Source organism: Panthera onca, chromosome C1 (genome assembly GCF_046562875.1).
Source record: "Panthera onca isolate mPanOnc1 chromosome C1, mPanOnc1 haplotype 2, whole genome shotgun sequence".
Taxonomy (NCBI): Eukaryota; Metazoa; Chordata; class Mammalia; order Carnivora; family Felidae; genus Panthera; species Panthera onca.
In genome coordinates, this window is record NC_138346.1 from 28,262,126 (window position 1) to 28,283,805 (window position 21,680).

The 21,680-nt window shown below is 38.7% G+C and overlaps 1 protein-coding gene across 1 annotated transcript in view; it reads right to left on the bottom strand.

The window, feature by feature from the left end:
- The window catches only part of PIKFYVE (phosphoinositide kinase, FYVE-type zinc finger containing), an 81,633-nt gene that overhangs the window by 16,620 nt on the left and 43,333 nt on the right, over positions 1-21,680 (bottom strand). The window contains exons 20-33 of the mRNA XM_078450944.2: positions 21,341-21,467; positions 19,899-21,058; positions 16,252-16,352; positions 14,902-14,973; positions 14,073-14,244; positions 11,756-11,934; positions 10,037-10,150; positions 9,223-9,331; positions 8,958-9,112; positions 7,521-7,611; positions 4,493-4,553; positions 3,275-3,412; positions 2,094-2,214; positions 35-130 (exon numbers count right to left, since the gene is read on the bottom strand). Coding sequence (XP_078307070.1) covers positions 35-130; positions 2,094-2,214; positions 3,275-3,412; positions 4,493-4,553; positions 7,521-7,611; positions 8,958-9,112; positions 9,223-9,331; positions 10,037-10,150; positions 11,756-11,934; positions 14,073-14,244; positions 14,902-14,973; positions 16,252-16,352; positions 19,899-21,058; positions 21,341-21,467 — 2,696 coding nt within the window. The remainder of the gene's footprint in view (positions 1-34; positions 131-2,093; positions 2,215-3,274; positions 3,413-4,492; positions 4,554-7,520; positions 7,612-8,957; positions 9,113-9,222; positions 9,332-10,036; positions 10,151-11,755; positions 11,935-14,072; positions 14,245-14,901; positions 14,974-16,251; positions 16,353-19,898; positions 21,059-21,340; positions 21,468-21,680) is intronic.

The following is a 21,680-nucleotide window of genomic DNA, read 5'->3' on the forward strand; positions in this document are numbered from 1 at the left end:
TCTAATCACAGGTGAAAAGTCCCATGAATAATACCTGAGAGCAAAAGCAATGATGGAGCTGGGCTCCTTCTCACAAACAGCAATGGGTACCCGTTCGTGTTCATACATTAAGTAGTGTTTATCTGGATCACTGTTCAAAATTTTCAAATAAATAAAGAAGAACAAAATTAGCAGAAAATCATATACACAAACCACTAACACATTATAAGTAAATCTCATGACAATTTTAAGTTAGGTAAATACTGCATAATTACAAGAATATAACTAAGTAAGCCAAAATGTATGTAGAATTTAACCAAACAGCCAAGGAAAATGTTATCAACAGAAAGTTTTTAAAGGTAATTGGAAATTGTCAGATCAGTTTTCAAATCGGAGGGTTCCGGAATAGTTACTCTATACAACACTTTGCACGTTTCCAAGAGGAAATAATATAACACAGTTTCTACAAGACTTTTTGTTCAGGCTTATAGTAGAACAAAATCTTTCACACTTCTGCTATCCATTATAAATACTTTTTGAGATGAACACAGCTCCAAGTCTAGTAGTAGTCCAACAAGAAATAATATAACACAGCCATTCTCCTATTTATCATATGGAAACTCAATGGTGTGACTCCATTTTAACCCAAATCTTGATCCCCTGACCTCCACCCTAAATCTCCTAGGGAGGCATTCATTCATTTGTGTTAACAGCTATTTGCTGTTCCAGAAACACAGTATTAAGAAAAACTATTACTGGGGCGCCTGAGTGGCTCAGTCGGTTAAGCCTCTGACTTCAGCTCAGGTCATGATCTCGCGGTTCGTGAGTTCAAGCCCCATGTCAGACTCTGTGCTGACAGCTCGGAGCCTGGAGCCTGTTTCAGATTCTGTGTCTCCCTCTCTCTCTCTCTGCCTCTCTCCCACTCACGTTCTGTCTCTGTCTCTCAAAAAGATAAATAAATGTTAAAAAAAAAATTTTTTTTAAAAAGGAAAGAAAAACCATTACTAAGCACCTAACGTGAACAAGATGTGAAAGCATCAAATAATCCTGCAAATAAATACAATCACTATCTGTGGTAAGCGCCACGAGGAAATCATGAGAGCATGTAACAAGGAGACCTAATCTGGCTGAGGCAGGGAGCTAGTGGGGACAGTCTAAAGTTTCCCTGAAAAAGAATTCAGAGTAATGACAAAAGAAGAAAGTGAGGGCATGGGCAAAGGTCATACAATAGGAGGAACAACAACCTAGTCAAGAAACTAAGTCAAGTCTGAAGCAGAGAAAACAGGGACTTTCACAGACTGTAGTGTAAATCTCTACTTGTCTCCTCCCTGAGACGGTGAGCTCCCAAGAGCAGTGATTTTCCTTATTAATCTTGTTCTACATCCTGGGGCACTAGAACTGGCACTCAGTACACTTAAATATTGACTAATAAATTAATACAAAGTTAAGAACAAAGGTCTTATGAACAAATGTCCACCTTTTGGATGCACTTGTAGCAGCATACAGGAGCAGCATCTGATGGCTACACAGATCAACCAGTGGGGAAAAAACTCACAGCCAACCTGTTTTCTTTCTTACTCAGTGAGCCCAGTACAAACAAGATCACATGAAAATTTGTACAGGTCATTGTAATTCATTGACCGAAAAGTACCATGTCCCAGAAAGTTATAAGTCAGTACTGTCATCTTCATACACAACCAGCAGTATGTTTTTATGACCATGGGATCAATAGATGTAGCAGTATGTCTTTAATATAGATAGATAGACAGATAGATAGATAGATAGATAGATAGATATAGATAGATAGATATAATATTTATATATAGGTATAAACAATTATTTTCAGCACTAGTAATCTTGAGCATTAAGCAACATTAATGTTTTTCTCACTCATTCATCTACTATATGATGATGGTTGCTATATAATAATTCTATAAATTACATTATACCAAAAGACACTTCTTTTACTATGATGGAAATATAATTTGAGAAGTATGCATAATGTTAAATAAATATATTTAAATACATAAAGGATAAATATTTGGAACGAGGTGTTCAAAAGTAAGTGAAAACAAAACAACCCAACAACAGCCACTGACTTTTACAGTACTTACAACGGAAATGGAATAGGGTTGTAGCTATTTCCTGGAAGCAAATTTGCAAAGATGGCTTTCATGGTTGATTTTTCCTTCACCTGGCTGTCTGTGGATCCCAGCAAATGTCCATCAAACACATCTAGGATAAAAAATATTCTACTTATAAGTTAATATTCAGAACAAGTAAAAAACAGTATAAAGTATCAACATTATTTCTTGCCAGTTTTGGAATACAGACATGTATTCACACCATAATTACCAATTATGGTACAAAATTTCTGATCTAGGAATAAGGACTCTTTGGGGATGAAAGAGAAAACAATAGTGAAGCATACATAGCACTGACTCCAAAGATCACACTGTTTTACATTTCACCCTCTCTGAAATTGGAACCATCCCATAATCGATGCTTTATCATTGCAGGGGCCGGGCAGCAGCCATGATGAAATTACTGCCTGAGCATTCGTGAACGTAGCCACAGCTCTTCTTATTATCACTTCAACTCAGTTATATGCACTGTGGCTGTGACATCGGAGTTTAACTGCAGTTTAAAAGTTATTTTGGGGGCACCTGGGTGGTTCGGTCAGTTAAGCGTCCTACTCTTGATTTCAGCTCAAGTCATGATCTCAAGTTCACAGGCCGCAAGGCCTGAATTGGGCTCTGTGCTCACAGCATGGAGCCTGCTTGGGCTTCTCTTCTCTTCTCTCTCTCTCTCTCTCTCTGCTCCTCCCCCAGTCACACACTCGTTCTCTCTCTCTCTGAAAATAAGTGAACTTTTAAAAAAATTAAAAACTAAAGTTATTTTTAGAGTTTACACTACTTAAGTAGTTACTGCTTTGAACAGAAAGCAAGGAAAGAGAAACGAGGCATAAATTTGCCATTAGTGAAATAAACAGTTATTGTGGGAGAAATGGCTGCAATTTCTCTTATTTTCTTACAAGGCCAAAACCATGTGCTTTGTGGGACTCAAGAAAGTAATATTCCAGAAAACAGATGAAGCAGAATAACATTCTACTCCTTAGATATTCCTATGTCAAGGAGCGCCAACTGAAGAAGTGATACGGTAAAAAGCTGGAACTAAAATAGCACTTCCAGGAAAGATAAAACGTACAAACTCTAAGAGATAAGAAAGCGTCGTATCAAAGCATTCACAGTGTTCTCTTTCGGATGAAGTACAGTAAAAATGACTTCAACTGTACCTTCGGAACTGCTGGCTGTATCGAGCTCAGGGGGCGCTCCCGCCAGCTGCTCGGGCAGGGCTTCCGGGGGGGTAGGCAGCTGCAGATGCGCCGAGCTGGCGGGGCTCTGGCTGGACAGGGTGGTCAGGAAGCGGTCCTCTAAAGAAAAACAGACTTCAGTGAGTCATTCAAAAACGCTGAGCCCATGTCTACCTAATAGGAATGTTTTTTAAATGCCAACTCATATTTCTGCCTCCTAAACCAAAGAATTTTAGCTTCCTAAAAATTACTTAGGCCATTTTAGCACACATTTTAGAAATAGATACAGGGGCGCCTGGGTGGCTCAGTCGGTTAAGCCTCCAACTCTTGGTTTTGGCTCAGGTCATGATCCCGTGGGTCTGTGGGTTCAAGCCCTGCATCAGGCTCTGCGCTGACAGTGCGGAACCTGCTTGGAATTCTCTCTCCCTTTCTCTGCCCCTCCCCTGCTCATGCTCTCTCTCTCTCTCTCAAAATAAATAAATAAACTTAAAAAAAAAAATGTTTTTAATAGACATAGATACAAATATCCAAACAGGTTACATGACTTGACCTCAGTCAGCTCTTAGTGACAGCACTGTGGCTGGCCACCCAAGTCTGATTCCTATCTAATATTCTTTATGACTAGACTATAACTGGTTACCTAAATCCCAGTTCATTCAATTTAATAGGGAATAAAATCAAGACACCATTGGAAGAAAAAAATCACGTGCTCATTCTCAGGGGGAAAGTTTACTGAATCATAATAGAAAAATATCAAGAATTATGAGTTGAGCTCACATTCCACAAAGACGATCCAAGAAAATGTCCCTACAAATTTTCTAGGATGGAACCAAGTTATTCAATGAAATACTGTGAAAAACAGCTTAGGTCTAGAAAAAGATTTTAGTGACATGAAAACAGAAATTAAACTTTCTAATATTTTTGCAGTGAAACCTGCTGACTTGGGAACAAGCAAAACAAAAATTCAATTTCCTTCTTTTCTTTGCTCTTCCCCCAACAGATCGTGTTATTTCTACCTCCTCATTGATCTTCTTGCAATATACTCTAAGATACACTGACAGTGCTATAATACAGGAAGGGAGAAAAAAGTCTGTAACAACTGCATCAGAAAATCTTCTCAAAATTAGCCATGGAAACAACTTCCAGACTAAGGAATCTCTTTAAATCCAGTGGCAAGTGATTACAGACTCCAGGACCCACCTTTTTCTCCGTTTTGAAGTCCTGGAGAAATATTTCGTGGAGCCGCATCCATTGCGCTTATCTGCAGAGAAGTAAATACCTTACTCTTAAGGAAACATTAAAATCACATTTTTAAAATTTTCTAACCTTAAGCCTCTTTTTTTGTCTAATTTCTTTTTTTTTTTTTTTTAAATTAATTTATTTATTTTGAGAGAGAAAGAGAAAGAGCACAAGGGGAGGGGGCAGAGAAAGAGGCAGAGAATCCCAACCATGCTCCATACCACCAGCACAGAGCCTGATGCAGGGCTCAAACCCACGAACCATGAGATTGTGACCTGAGTCAAAACCAAGAATCAGATACTTACTTATACGAGGGTCAGATGCTTAACCAACTGAGCCACCAAGCGCCCCTTATCTTAAACCTCTTAAGAATTAAGATACTCAGCTTTTGTTTATGTGAGTTATAGCTTTTGATTTTTACCTTATTAGAAATGAAAACTGGGACACCTGGGTGGCTCATTCGATTAAGGATCTGACTCCTGCTTTCAGCTCAGGTCATGATCTCACGGTTTGTGAGTTTGAGCCCTGAATCGGGCTCTTTGCTGACAGTGTGGAATCTACTTGGAATTCTCTCTCTCCCTCTCTCTCTCTCTGACCCTCCCTTGCTCTCTCTCTCTCCCTCTCTCTTGAAATAAGTAAATAAAACTTTTTTTAAAAAATTAAAACGGAGAAAGTTTTAGAATATACATTTATTAGTTCATTTTAAAAATAATAAACCCTTACATGTTAATGTAAACATTTAATTAAAAAATACTTATCAAAAAATTGGTAAAAGTGGCATTGTTTGACACTTTTACAAATACTTTAATGTCTAGCAGACAGCTAGATATTATCTCTGGCTTCTGCACTTAATTTATTGAGCTATATTATCATGACTGAACAATATAAAGAAAATCTAGCCTCACACAGATATGTAATTGAAAAAGGGAAATCTTGCAGAGACCTTGGAAGGAACTTAAACCCTCAGGAGTCCTTTAACTACACTCTGTGAATAGTGCTCTAAACAGTGGCTCACTTCCTAGCATTAAAGCATCTAAGAGCTACTTAGGATTACCCATTAAACTTAGTAATCTTTTATTTTCCACTGGACTTACTCAAGTCCCATTACACATAGGTGAAATATATTTAGAATCACTATAAATCCTGTGTACAATTTGTTTACAAAGTCATTTCTTAGATGGCTATTTAGAACATTCTTAGATTTGCTCACCATTCCAGAGAGACCCCCGGCCACCCTATATAAAATAACCCACCACCACCCACTCCCTTAGCAATACTCTCCATCTCTCTTATTTTTTTCTTCATAGCCTTTTTTCCATTTTTTTAAAAAGCTTATTGTCCACTGGTTTATAATCAGTCTCCTCCTAATCAGACAAATGTTCCACAAGGATAGTAACCACGGCCTTTGTTCATAGCTATACGTCTTGAACCTAGAATAGTGCCTAAAGTATTCAAAAACTAGTTATCAAGTGAAAATACAGGCAGTGCTACAGACTTTCAAATCAACTTTCAAGTCTTCAAAAAGATGATCATCTACTAAATGATTTTGTATTTTTAATTCTGCATGTACGTATTATAATCAAAGGTCTTACACAACTAGCTTTGCAGTTTCTTCTGTGGGCAAATGGGAAGGCCATTAACAGTCTGTGTTAGCCATTAATAGCCCCAGATTACTTCACAAATACTAATACACAAACCATCTTCAGTAACCCTCACTCTTACTCTCACCTAACTTTAAGGGAAAGTAATTCCTACACAGCTATGAGACAAAAAGGAAGAATTCATTTATGTATTTCTGAACAACACAAAGATCTAAGGCACTTGAATTTATCATTCCATGAAAATACTTCTCTACAGATATTATTACACACTTGTACAAAAAAAAAAAAAAATTCTTTCAAAGTCCCTCATCGTATTATTAAGTCCTTATACTATACTAACATTAGTAACTTCTCTGAAAATATGGTTACTTAGTATGATAGGCAGAATTCTAAGATGGCCCCGGAGAATCCTGCCCCCCCCCCATACACATCCCCCATCCACTGTTATTCACACACTAATCTAAATACTGCTGTGAAGGGATTTTGCAGATGTATTCAAGGTCCCAAATCGGTTAACCTTCAAATGGGGAGAGATTATCCAGGCAGTGATCTGATCACACAAGTCCTTTCAAATCTGTGTCTAAAGGTCAGAGAAGAGGAACTAAGGAATCTGAAGCATGAGGATTCCATGCATTGTTGAAGGTGTGAAGATGAAAGGGGGCTCGCGGCAAGGAAAGCAAGCAGCCTCTAGGAGTTGAGAATGGGCTCTGGTCAACTGCCAGCAGCGAAAGTGAGACCTCAGTCCTAAAACAACTAGGAACTAAATTTTACCAACAGCCTGGATGACCCTGGAAGATGACCCTGAGCCTCAGGTAACGGCCCTGAACCAAATCTTGTCTGGAGCTATGTGAGACTGAGCAGACATGCCAGCCACACCGTGCCAGACTCCAGACCTCCATAAAGATAAATTTGTGTTTTAGGCCACAAAGTTTGTGGTCATTTGTTATGTAACAAGAGAAAACTAATACAGTTAGGAAAAGCCAATGAAATCAATGTGCAAAACTAACCCTCAAGAAAAACTTCCCACTTAAGCACAGAAATAAAGAACACACAAAACTACATATTAAAATAAATTAGGACTCTATTATATACTCAGGACGTCCAAAATCTCTCCTTTAGAGACCTACTGCAACCATGATGCTCTCTCCAGTGAAGCCCATAGACAGTAGCTTTTGACAAATGTTTGAAATGAACAAATTATAACAATTTTATTTCAAGCAAGATAAAAAATTCATCCAGGTCATGTCTCTTGGAAACCTCACAACTGCAAAATGAAAAACTATTTAGTATTATTAAATCTACGTATTAAATTACTACTTGTGAGCGTCTTAAATGAAATTAACTATAATATTTATATCAATGGAAGACTAAAGACTACATTTCATTACCTTGCTTTCTTCCCCCTGTCTCAGTCTTCCAGGACTTGGAGGAACTGAAGGTCGCTTTCTACCCTTTTCCTGCTGGAAAAGGTCCTGCAATCTATAATTAAAGGGGTCGGGGGGAAGAGAATAGTTTGTTTCTAATATCCTGAATAACATTTACAAATTTTGTGAAACCAAAACAATTAGATTTCCTACTTTGACTGCAATAGATATGAAAATTATGTATAAGTTTGTTTTTTTTCTAATCAACTAATCAAGAGCTGTTAGCCATAGGACTATAGTTATAAAAGAACAGCAAGTTATTATAAGAAACAACATAATGTAACCAAAACACACTAGCTTGAGTGACCAACAGACCTGAGCTCCAAACCAGCTCTGATAATTAGTAACTACACAACCTGGGTAAATGCCTTGGTCTCTTAAAGATACTGTTTCCCACTCTGTAAAATGGAAACAGTATATACACACTGTAGGATTCATAAGACCAAAAAAAGATTAAACATCCACCTAGTGCCTTACTTATTGCTTAGCATAATGCAAGTGCTCAATAAACAAATGCTATTATAATCCAACTCGACTTTTAAATAAGCATTAAAGGGAAATATCTCCCCAAATAAACATTTAAATAAAGGTATAAATAATAACATACTTGAGGGGCACCTGGGTGGCTCAGTCGGTTAAGCGTCCGACCGGCTCAGGTCATGATCTCACAGTCCATGGGTTTGAGACCCACGTCGGGCTCTGTACTGACAGCCTAGAGCCTGGAGCCTGCTTCGGATTCTCTCTCCCTCTCTCTCTGCCCCTCCCCTCTTTGTGCGCTCTCTCTCTCTCTCTCTCTCTCTCAAAAATAAATAAATAAACATTAAAAAAAATAACAACAACATACTTGAAAGTCCTGGCCTAAAAACCAATAATCACTCCATGGAATACTAATTCAGTGACATCACATGCAATAAGCACACACACTCCTCAGTATCTGAAACAGCACTGAAAGCTGCTCTCATCTTTGTTTCTTTATCTTTACAAACTACCTAAAGATAAGCATATATACTTCTTAAATTTTTTTTAACATTTATTCATATTTGAGAGATGGAGAGCGTGAGGTGGGGGAAGGGCAGAGAGAGAGGCACAGAATCTGAAGCAGGCTCCAGGCTCTGGGTTGTCAGCACAGAGCATGACCTGATGCGGGGCCTGAGCTCATGAACCGCGAGGTCATGACCTAAGCCAAAGTCGGACACTTAACCAACTGAGCCACCCAGGCGCCCCATGACTAGCATATATATTTTAAATTGTGAAGGGGGGGTGGTGACAGAAAAACAAAAACTTCCACAACTTGAGAGCAAAATGTAACATCCATTATCCAAAAGGCCTTTACATTAAAAGCATCACGGCAGAGCAAATTTTGCACAAACATTAAAGAAGCCCCAGGCACGCAAAGCATACCTGTTGTTCCAAGCCTGAAGCACTTCACACAGACTCTGCTTCTTGGCAATGAGGGACTCGAAGATAGACTGCAGCTGCTGTGGGGCGTCCGCGGAGGAGGACATGAGCCTGGCTTGCATCTTCTCCACCCAGTTCTTGAACTCGCCTTCCTCCATCTACACAGAACAGAAACAATTCGGGCAGGTGAGGACACACACCCCCAAAGGAAACTTCTGAGTAACAGTTAACAGTTAACCTTTGAGTTTCTGTCAGAGAAACGAATTACCTCTTTTTGTGCAAAGATATCTTCCATTTTTTCCTCTCTTGTTTTGCTAAACGTATCGGTTTTCAAAGATGCAAGTCTTTCATCAACAGCAAGATATACCTGTGAAACTCTGATAAAAACACGGATGTTAAACACTTCAGAAAAGTTGGAATTAAATCTTCTAATCTCTTATCAAAAGAAAAATCACACACACAAAACTTTAACTGTATTTAACTTAATTAAGAATCATATACAATTCTGCAAAACAAAAAAGACCTAAAGGGATGTACATCAAAATCTTAACAGTTTTTATGTCTAAGATGGTTTGATTTTTTTTATACTTTTATGCAGTCTTACTTCTTTTTTGTAACAGGCATATATGCAACATTTATTTAGAAAAATATTTATGTTGGTATTATGCTAAGTGAAATAAGTCAGAGAAAGACAGATACCATATGTTTTCACTCATAGGTAGATCTTGAGAAACTTAACAGAAGACCATGGGGGAGGGGAAGGGGGGAAAACAAAGTTACAGTGAGGGAGGCCGATCGTAAGAGACTCTTGGATACTGAGAACAAACTGAGGGTGGATGGGGGGGTGGGGGAGAGGGGAGAGTGGGTGATGGGCACTGAGGAGGGCACTTGTTGGGATGAGCACTGGGTGTTGTATAGAAACCAATTTGTCAATAAATTATATTAAAAAGTAATAAATAAATAAAAACTTTAAAAATATTTATGATTTCAAAAAAAGCTACACGAATAAACCTGACATTTTAAAATATTTACAATTTTTTTTAAATCTGTAAAAAAAGATGATCAAAGAAACTAAAACTTACTTTTGAAAGAAGTCCTTTAGATCCTGAAGAAGGGACACTTTTAATGGGGCCTGACGTTTAATGAATATCTTAGGGAGAGGAACACATACTTCAAGAAGCCGAATGGGAGAATAACTGAGAGAAAAAAAATACAAGTAATAGTAGAAAAGTAAAAAATACTTTAATATCTTGAGTAGAGGTAATCATAAATCCTATGAGGCATAAGAAAAAGTTTCTGTAAAATAGCATTTTACAACAATTATAAAAATATTGAAGACAACTTCATCCATTATAATACCCTCCCCAATTCTAGAAGGGTTTTTGTCTTGTTTATTTCTTCATTGTACTGTGATGTCATCATTTATCCCCTGAGGCTAATAAAAAACAATGGCTGGGAAATAAACTTTATGAATGAGAGGAATCCCTTTCTACAATTAGCTCATGAGCACATCACTTTCCCAGCTCCTGAGGATTCCTCATCAGTCTTTATTCTCATGAGTCCCTTAAGAGTCTTTCCACCCACGAGTTTATGTTGTCTAATAAATGCTATAACCTGTCCACACAGTAGGTTCACGGTTAAAGCTCTTGCTCCCAAAGGAAATAAGCTCTAATTCTAAGTATTTCCTGAAGGCCTATTTTGTGTCAGATGTTATTTTAGATGCTGAGGATACAGCATTCAACAAGGGCCAGAATTCCTGCCCTCATGATTCAGAAATAAGGAGATTCAGGAATAAACAAATACTTAAAATATACATTATTGCAGATGGTAAGTGCTACAGAGAAAAATAAAGCAGGAAAGGGAGACAGGGAGTGCTAGGGGTGAGGAGTCAGCTCAGGTAAAATATGAACAAAGACCCAGGAAGTAAGGAAAAGCAGGCAGATATCTGGGGAGTAGGCGGTTCAGAGAAGGAAGGGCAAGCACCAGGCTCCCAAGCAGGATCCTCCCTGGCACGAATGAGGCTGCAGTGAGGGGACAGGAGGAGGAGGTGAGAACCCAGAGGAGGTACTGAGCAGTCAGAGCTTGCGGGAGCTCACAGGCCCATAAATAGGCTCTGGCTTCCACCCTCACTGAAACAGACACCCAGAAGAAGGCTCTACAGCAGAGGAGTGGCCTGAGCGGATTTTCACTGAGGGAAATCACTTGACTGCTGCTGAGATCAGACTGCAGGGGGCAAGGCCAGAGGGAAACTGGTTGAGGCCACTGCAATCATCTATCAAAAGGCAACAGAGGCTCAGTCCAGAGTGGGAGTGGCAGAGATGGTAACAAGTGTTCAGATTCTGGATATATTTTGAAGGCAGAACCCGAAGGCTTTCTCAGATCATTTAGCACCACAGTGGACCCATTCTTTGAACTGGTGATTTTAGCTCTATCTGGAATATCCAATTAACCTTATGCTAGTTAATGTCTCAACAAAAATTCTGACAATGCTTCCATGTAAAACAGTGTTAAGATTAACATGTACAGCAGATCTACTAGTTCACATCATGACTTCATCCCTTGCTAGCTCTCTAGGTGACCTGTAAGCTCAAAAGTGAGGTTAATAATAATACCGATTTCTTAAAATAAGGATTAAATAAAATGACAACACTGAAAGCTCTTAGCACAGAGTATGACCCTTTGCATTTGCAAGGGTGGGAGTGGGGAACAACACACACCACAAATTAATTCAATCTAGTTAGAGAAGAAATGTTACAAAGCCTTTAGGGACTAGGTGACTATGTATAAGGTCACTTTCCTACCTGAAGGATGCCACCATCTGATTATAGGAGAAATACTGGTGATAATCATGGTGGATGGAGTGACCACACGGCTCAGCATTGGCTCTGCGAGTGTACTGGTGCCCATAAAACCTAAGTTCAAGGTATTTTGCAAATGACATGGACCAGGACTCGTTGGAAAGAGCAACAACTGGTGTTACCTGAAATTCATATAAATCACTTGTTACGCAACCACATACTGAGAATCTCTTTTTTAAAAAATAATGTTTCTTTTCTAGTACAAATCTAATATATTTTGACTGCAGAAAACTGGAAAAAGAAAGAAAGGTTTAAAGTGGGTAGAGTTAGGGATAGCTGGACATGCAGTATCATTGGTGATCCCACCACCATCAATATGCTAGTATTTTTACTTTCATGACGTACATACATACGAATACACATAAATGAATTCATAGAAGGTACCCAGCCAGCATATTTGTAAATAAAAAGTCTTTCCTATAATTAGTTTCATAACCCTGTGTTTTTACTTAACAATGTATCATACATATTTTCCCACATAAAATACTCTTATACAACTTGATTTCAATGGCCACTGAATATCCCATTATATGGACACATTAAACCAATCCCTATTGATATACATTTAAGACGTTACAAGATTTTCTTTATTCTGATGATGCTCCGATGAATGAATATATGTGTGTGTATGTGTGTGTGTGTGTATATATATATATATATATATATATATATATACACACATATATATACATATACATATATACATAAGCATATACATATACGTACATATATACATATGCATATACATATACATATATATATACATATACATATATATATACACATATATATATATATACACACACACACTTACAAATATCCATAATTATTGCCTTGGAATAAATTAAGAAAAGTGGGGATTGGTAGGTCAAATGGCATGAATATTTATGAGGTCTTGGAGACTTTTTGCCACACTGTCTTCCAAAATTGGTGCACTGGTTTACACAATCTCCAACAGTATCTGAGAATACCAATTTCCCCACTTGCTTACCAACCTCAGGAATTATAAATCTTTGAAATGTGGTTTCTTAAAAACAAAACAAAATAAAACCGCACTTCACTGGTTTTATTTATACTTCTCTACTAACAACTCATTTATTTGCATACGTCTACTGGCCATTTGTGTGAAACTGCTTTGTGCCCTTTTTTTATCATGTCTTACAGGAGTTTAGTATTAAGTATATTACTGTTTGGTCATATTATAACTTTTTTACACATGGAAATCTTTCATCTTTGTGTAACAAAAACTGTTTACCTCTTCCTTTCTAACATAGCCCCAAAGGCAGAAGTTTTTGTTTTAAAATGAAGTATATACACCAAAGCATGTAAGATACAAAAATAAAATTTAAGTTATTCATTTAGTTCACTGCTCAATCTATAGAAGTTCACATATTCCGCAACAAAATATTACCAGCTGTCTAACAGGAACCATACTTGTTCCTGTAAGAACAAGTATAAAAAGTAAGATCATTGCAAGAAATGATTTCACGGCTATATGTGTGCTACTGCAGAAGGAAGACTTTGATTTTGGCTTCCTCAACCACTGATGCTGACATAGGTCACACTATTATTTTATCTGTAATTCTCATATGTGTCTTCTGAAAACACACTCCAAAATAAGCCAATGAGGTTAAAGTTGGCATAAGTTTGCTGCAAATAATTTGGATAAAAAGTAAATACTGAAAGCATAACATTGTCACCAAGTATATCCTCCAGAGTTAAACAAGAAAAGAAGAAATAAAACACATGATCCTTTTTCTCAAAAATGGTCCTTTTCACATGGCACATGAAAACCAGCAGAGATCAATTTAAACATGGTCTCAGCTCTATCTCTTAAGATAGAAATGTTGGTATAGGCTCAAATAGCCACAAACATCCTGGCGTACTGTAATCACTGTGTTACAAGTCTTTCTCCTCCCCAGAGGACAGACGGCATGCCAAGCCCTTACACAGTCCCTGGCACACAGATGGTGCTTAAATAAGTGCTGAATAAATAAGCATAATTGAGAATTGTCAAAATATAATCTCCATAATTTTACCAAACAAGGTATTTATATTTTGTATAATGACTGATAAATTCTAAAATGGAACCTTCAATAAACAAACACTAAATGGAATACACAGCACTGGAAGATAAAATAAATAAGAGCCCAATGACAAATAAATCCAAAATAATACAGACCACCCCCTCCCAAAAGAACTATGCAAATAAAAAAAGAAATAATGTTGTGTGAAATTTACAGTAACAGGGCACGTTTACCTGTTTGCAGATTCTGCACCAGGAATAGGTAAGAATTGTATGTTGATATCCAGGTACTGGAGAATCTAACTCCTTCAGAATTATCTGCACACAGCCTTGGCCATGGACAAAGCGCCGAATATGATGCACCATGGGGGTATCACAGAACATGCTAGGACACTGATAAGAAGGCCTTTGACAAAAACAAAGTCCTCACATTAACCATGAAACCGAGGAGCAATGTAGAATGAATACTGGCTAACTGGACCCCATCTCCAGAAAGAGCAGCATCCTCTCCGGAGTCACGCTGACCGGTGGACGATACGCACGGGGTGCCACCCACACTGCTCGGAGCCTGCAGCCGAGCATCCTGTCTTCAGCTACAGCTCAGTGATAGTTTCCAGTTATTGAGCACCTTCTATTTGCTTAGCATTTTTAAAGTATCAACTCATTTTTTTACCTAGTCAAGTCCATATCACATCTGGAGCTTGTTATTCCCTGTAAAGGGGGCTGGTAAAAATCACTTGCTCTTGATCATGTTAAGTGGCAGGTGACAGCACTAAGACTCAAACCCAGGTCTAGCTGTTCTCATGCTTCTCCTGCCTCTCATTTCAATCACTCTAAAGATAAACATCCTAAAATAAAGTCTTAGGGATGGCAGTGTAATTAGACAAAGACTGAGGAACAAACTGGATAAGATATCCTGGAGCTGAATGTGAAATAAATTCCTTCTCTGTATGGTATACAGAGTGAAGGCCACACAATACTCCAACTAATGTTCACGTTTTAGGATGAAATCCTGGGTATCTGAAAAGCATACATGAAACATAAGGAGAAAATTTGTTCTTACCTGAAACAGTATCTCTCTAAAAATATGCCTAATGTAAGATCATTCTTTCCATAAAATTCCATTGTTACAATCCTAAAAGAAGACAACATTTCTCAGGAACATATCGTAAGAATTGCCACACAGCAAAGATACTTCATGAGACTACAAACTGATTACTTGTTAGATGTGACTAGAAGGCAGTATTAGAGTAGGTAATATTTTGCTGTTCTTCTAGAACAGGTTTGACCTCAGCTGATAAAACAGGTTTGGACTAGCTCCTTATCCGTTCCCAGTCCATTAGCATCTTATCAAACTACATCAGGATGCATAAACAATAACATTAAATGAGTAAAACAGATATGAGCCAGGAAGAGATAAAAGCTTCTTTCACAGAGCCCTTCTGCTCTATCACCATAAAACAGAACTCCTGTCTCTTGCTCTCTGGTCCTCATACCTTTGCTGAGCAAGAACAGCAGCAGCTCATATTCTTCCGGGAGAGCCAATTCCTGACTTATAAATGCCCACAAATAAGAGAATTTGGTTATAGCCCTGCTGTAGCCTAAACCTTATTCAAGCCTTGACCTAAGGAGTCCGTAAACCCCCAGAGAAAATTCCTGTGGGTTCCCCAGCCCCAAGTCAGTCCGCTAGAGCTATACGGGAACCAGAAGGATCCCTGATCTCACTGGAAGCAATAAGTGTTTCTGGAGACCAAGATTAAATACAGAACACATTTTGTCAAGGAAACGGTGCTCCACAAACAAGCAGCTACATTCCAGAGTACTTTTAAAACTAAAGATAAAACTATGCAATAACTAGCCTTTTTCTATCAATCTACTTAGAATTAAGTTTTAGGACAAAATCCGTTAATAAGGCAAAAGACTGACCACTTCTTTGAAAATGATGCCTTATGGAAAACTTGGCTAAATTGTACATTATCATCAAAATGCTTAAAACTAGCTTTGACAGGCACACCTGGTGGGCTCAGTCGGTAGAGCGTGTGACTCTTGATCTCCAGGGTTGTGAGTTCGAGCCCCATGTTGGGTGTAGAGATCACTTAAAAATAAAAAATCTTAAAAAAAAAAAAATAGCTCTTATGTATCAACTTTCTCACTTTTATAAGTACAAATGTCCTTCCATCCCTCACATCCTTTTCACTCTTACTCAAGGTACCTTTCATTTACTTCTCATGAACCAACACAAATTTCATATTTAATTCACAAGTTTAAAAGTTCTATCAATTCATATACAACGAGCAGCATGCCATGTACCTAAAAACAGATCGTAATGGCTGATTTTTTTTTTTTTTTTTTTTTTAAGTTGCTGGAATTCTGTTCTTAAAAACAATGCAACAGTGCAAGAGGAAAACCCTACCAAGGGCTGACACAGGCACTGGGGGCGTTGCTGGACTGGGCAGAAGAGCTGCTGAAGAGCACGCACAGTCTCTGGTGGTTAACAGGGTTCAGACAGTCCACCTGAAAGGGAAGAAACAGATGAGCACCCCAAGTGGCACCACACTCCAACCCCAACGCAAGCTTCTAATATCCAACACACTCCTCTTGACTTGTGAAGCCTCCAGTCATCACTGTAAGGGTTCCACAGAGGACTGAAAACTACCAGAAACTAAATATAAGGAAGAAGAGCAGCTCATTTTTGAGACAAACCAGTGCAAAAACCTTAAGCTAACTTAAAAATACAAACAGATGTATAGCTTGTTTTCTTCAATACTCTTTTTTACTTATAAAAGTGCATTAAATTATTTGGGAAGTAAATAGTTGACTAAATAGTCCATATGATACAGTCTGAACTGGGGCACCTGGATGGCTCAGTCGGTTGAGCATCAGGTTCTTGATTTCATCTCAGGTCATGATCCCAGACTCATGAGATTGGGCCCGGGTCAGGCTCTGCACTGAAGCATGGAGCCGCCTGGGATTCTCTCCCCCTCCGCCCCCGCCCCTCCTTTGCTCTCGCTTGTACCCAAGCGCATGCACTCTCTCTCTCAGAATAGACCAACATTTAAAAAAAAAAAAAGTCTGGGGGCGCCTGGGTGGCGCAGTCGGTTAAGCGTCCGACTTCAGCCAGGTCACGATCTCGCGGTCTGTGAGTTCGAGCCCCGCGTCAGGCTCTGGGCTGATGGCTCGGAGCCTGGAGCCTGTTTCCGATTCTGTGTCTCCCTCTCTCTCTCTGCCCCTCCCCCGTTCATGCTCTGTCTTTCTCTGTCCCAAAAATAAATAAAAAACGTTGAAAAAAAAAATTAAAAAAAAAAAAAAAAGTCTGAACTGATGGCTGGATATAACATCAATCTGAGAAAAACTCTCAAGTATTTATTTACTTATACTTTATACCTGTTCTTGAGCATTACAAAGGCAACAGGTGCTCTCTGTCAAAAATCAAATAGTACAGAGGTAAGTGAAGAAATTCATGAAGTACATAAAGCCTCTCCTCCGTTGAGGCCACCCTACCTCCCAAAGTGATTGCTTTCATTATATGGTTAAAAACATGACCTCTTTTTGCTAGCTCGCACGCATGTACACACAAAAACACCCACATAAGAATACACAGGGGACAGTGTTTTTATAAAAATGAGAGGATTCCGCATATAACACTACTTGCTTTTTAACCCTTGAAAATATATCACAGGCTCTACCTGGGTTATTCAATGAGATCCAACTCATCCTTTTTATTGCAAAAAACTAGAAACAAGGCTTCAGCAAACATCCTCGCATATATATTCCTACAAACTGTAAGCATCCTTACATAAGATGCTTACTTATATCTGCAGAATAGGTTATAAAAGATGGGAATCCTGAGAATGGCTACAATTAACAACACAGGAAACAACAGGTGTTGACAAGGATGTGAAAAAGGGGAACCCTCTCACACTGTTCGTGGGAATGCAAACTTGGTGCAGTCACTCTGGAGAATAGTATGGAGGTTCCTCAAAAAGTTAAAAATAGAACTACCCTACGACCCAGCAATTACACTCTTACACTGTTTACCCAAAGGATACAAAAATATAAATCTGAAAGGGCACATGCTCCCCAATGTTTATAGCAATGCTATTAACAGCCAAACTATGGAGAGAGCCCAAATGTCCATCGAATGATAAACGGATAAAGAAGATGTGGTATATATACATATATATACACATACATATATTTATATATATGTACATATATATGTGTGTATGTATGTGTATATGTGTGTATACATGTATGTGTGTGTGTGTGTGTGTGTGTGTGTGTGTATATAATGAGAATGTTACTCAGCCATCAAAATGAATGAAATCTTGCCATTTGCAACAACATGGAAAAGCTACAGTGAATTATGCTAAGCGAAATAAGTCAGAGAAAGACAAAGACCATATGATTTCCCTCATGTGTGGAATTTAAAAAGAAAAACAGATGAAAACATGGGAAGGGGGGCGGGAAGAGTGAGCGAAACAAACCATAAGACACTCTTAACGACAGAGAACAAACTAGGGTTTGATGGAGGGGTGGTGGGTGGGGATGGGTTAGATGGGTGACGGGTATTAAGGAGGGCACCTGTGATGAGCACTGGGTGTTCTATGTAAGTGCTTAATCACTTCTGAAGCCAATATTACACTACATGTTAACCAACTAGAATTTAAATAAAAATTTGATAAATATAAATTAAAATTTTAAAAAATTGGAATCCTGGACCATAGGTATGTGTATGTGTGTATGTATATATACATACACACATACACACACACACACACACACACAAACTAAAACAGATCTCCCTATCATTTTCTATAAATTTACATAAATGTATATAAACACAATTTACATAAAATTTATTATAGCTATTTTTCCACACCATGTTAACCATGACTCTTACCACTTTCTTTTTTTGCCAATCTCACAAACAATAATGTACCGAACAGAAAACAGTATATACCATTATTATTTAGCACTTCCCTAACTACCAGTGAAATTAAACATCTTATTTATTCTATTAAACAACTTCATATCCTCATTTAGAGATGGATGTTTTCATTAGTTTTATTACAACCACCATCAGTATTTCCATAAGCAAATCTTAATTTCCCCTCAATTGCTGTTTAAAAAGAATAAGGGCATAGGGCGCCTGGGTGGCCCAGTGGGTTAAGTGTCCAACTTCAGCTCAGGTCATGATCTCATGCTACGTGAGTTCAAGTCCCTCGTCAGTTCAAGTCCCACGTCAGGCTCTGTACTGACAGCTCAGAGCCTGGAGCCTGCTTTGGATTCTCTGCCTCCCTCCCTCTCTGCCCCTCCCCCATTCACACTCTATCTCTGTCTCTCAAAAATGAATAAATATTAAAAAAAAAAAAAGAAGGGCACTATCATAGTTAAGTAATGCAAAGTGTTTTATGCTAAAGAAATAAATCTGATTTTCTAAAAACACATCAATTTTCTATAGTAAGCTTCATCTTGCTCTCCCTCATAATCATTAAAAGGATCAAGGATGCATCACACCACACCCAAGTCACCCTGCCACAAATTTTACATGGCTCCACCCTTCTCCCCATGGCAAAGCTCTTCCTACTTTACTGTGAGCTCAGCATGAAACATTCAAAAGTCAAGTTTCATTACTTTATACTCTTATTTTTTTTTTATGTTTATTTATTTCGAGAGAGAGAGAAAGGGAGAGAGAACAAGCAGGGGAGGGACAGAGAGAGAAGGAGAGAGAGAATCCCAAGCAGGCTCCACACCCAGCACAGAGCCCGACCCAGGGCTCTATCCGATGACCCTGGGATCATGACCTGAGCCAAAATCATGAGTTGGATGCTCAACCAACTGAGCCACCCAGGTGCCCCGTCCTACCTTATACATTTGAAAGCAATACATGAGCCAACAGACTCCGGGCAAAAAAAAAAAAAAAAGAAACTAAAAGAAGAAATACATAATAAATCTGCAGGCAATCTGTCATATTCATGGGTTTTTTTTTAACCCTGCCACAGCAAGTTTTTCAACACTTTCTAAATTTGCACAAGCTCCCAAAGTGGTCTGCCTCACCTTTGTCGACCACACTGCATCACTCGGAATCAACCCCTTCTCCTCGTCACCATCAGTTTTGCTTCCTGATCTGCCACTTGAAGTACCAAGTACATCCTTTGAATGAGCAAAAGGGTCTGCATTTTTTTGCTGAATTCTTCCTCCTCTGGCCCGATAATCAGCCAGCATTCTACCCAAGCTCTGGCTATCCCCAAGATGCTCAGCAATTCTAGTGCTCACTAGCTCGTGCGAGGGCAAGACTTGAATAGCCTTGGCCTGAACACTTCCGTTCATGCCTTGAAGACCAGAGAGATCCCTAAGCAGCTGCTTCTTCCGCCTGCTTTCCACTTCTTTGAACTCTTTATTGAGGAGAGGAGACCAGTAAACCTGCTCTGCGAAATAATCTCGAGTAGAGCATCTCATCCCTTTTTCAGTTAAAAGGAAGGGCTCCCGGAATGTGATCACTGGGGAGATACAGAGGATCACATCTTTCAATTCCTGTTTAAAGGCCAAAGAATAAGTCTTTCGTTTATCTTCAGAAGAGGTAACCTCCTCAGTAACATACAATCCAGTGTCATCCTGCAAAGGGTCTCTAAAGGCTCTCATCTGGCTTTTGGGATCCTGTAGCTCATCTGGGTGCTGCAAAGCCTCCGGCTGCTCCAAGCCCACAGCATCCTGCTGGTCGTCCACATGGAGCGGCAACAACGATTCTGGGACCGATGGAAAGAGAGCACAGGGGATCCCTGCAGGGCAAGCCGTTGTGGCATACTCTTGATGCTTCAAACAGGCAACATCCTGTGGAATGCTTCTATTCTCCTGGTCACCCTTCTCAAACACAATCCTTGATTCTAGCAAACTGCTATCATCGGAGGGCAGAAATTCTGGAGGAAAGTCAGGCTCCCGGGGGAGGGGACTTCCGCTGAACGGCTCTTGTGCGGTCCCTTCATCCTCCCGCCCCTCAATCAGAGAATGGAAGGAAGGGTTTTGTGTTAACGTAGGAGGCATAGCAAATTCATCCATGAGGAAGGAGATTTCTAGTTGAGAATGATAAGCTACACAGATCATAAATATTAGGATCTCTTTAACTCGAGCCAGCTCATAATCAGAGCCTCCTCTAAGCTTGATTGTACAGCCCAGGTGCTGTGGACAGCCTTCAAAAAACATCAGTGTTTTGGTTTGCTCTACAAATAAACATATAAAAAGTTTAAGAAGACATAGTTGGCATTCCACAAGCCCAGACAGAATTATTTCATTATCTTGACCTCTACAAAAGAAAAACTTTCAAGTAAGACCACAGTTACCAATCCTCATTTAACAAACACTGCTAATAGATGTTAGTATTATAACTAAACATTATTAATGGATTATTAGAAATTAGGAAAAAGTAAACACTGTAGTACTGATGAGTTTACTCATTTCTTCAATTCTCCAATCTCAGGTCAATCTATCTAATGATCACTCACCATTAGGCAACTGAAAGATCTGCATATAAAATTTGTGACAGGTGCCCAGGTGGGGTTTTGTAAGCAGCTGGTCCATCGACATTACTAAATCACCTTGGGTCATCCGACTGATTCGTTCTAAAACTTGCTAGAACACAGAAAAACGTTTTATTACAAAATTAGAGAATAAAATTCTTAGTAAATTTTATCTGGAAAATAGGAAAAATTTAGACATAAACTTCACAATTAATTTTCTTAATTTTAATTATATAATAATTTTTGATTCTAGATTACACTGTAAGTAGTTGCTCAGTGATCAATATGTTCCCACGAAAACAAACCAGACTCATATTAATAACAT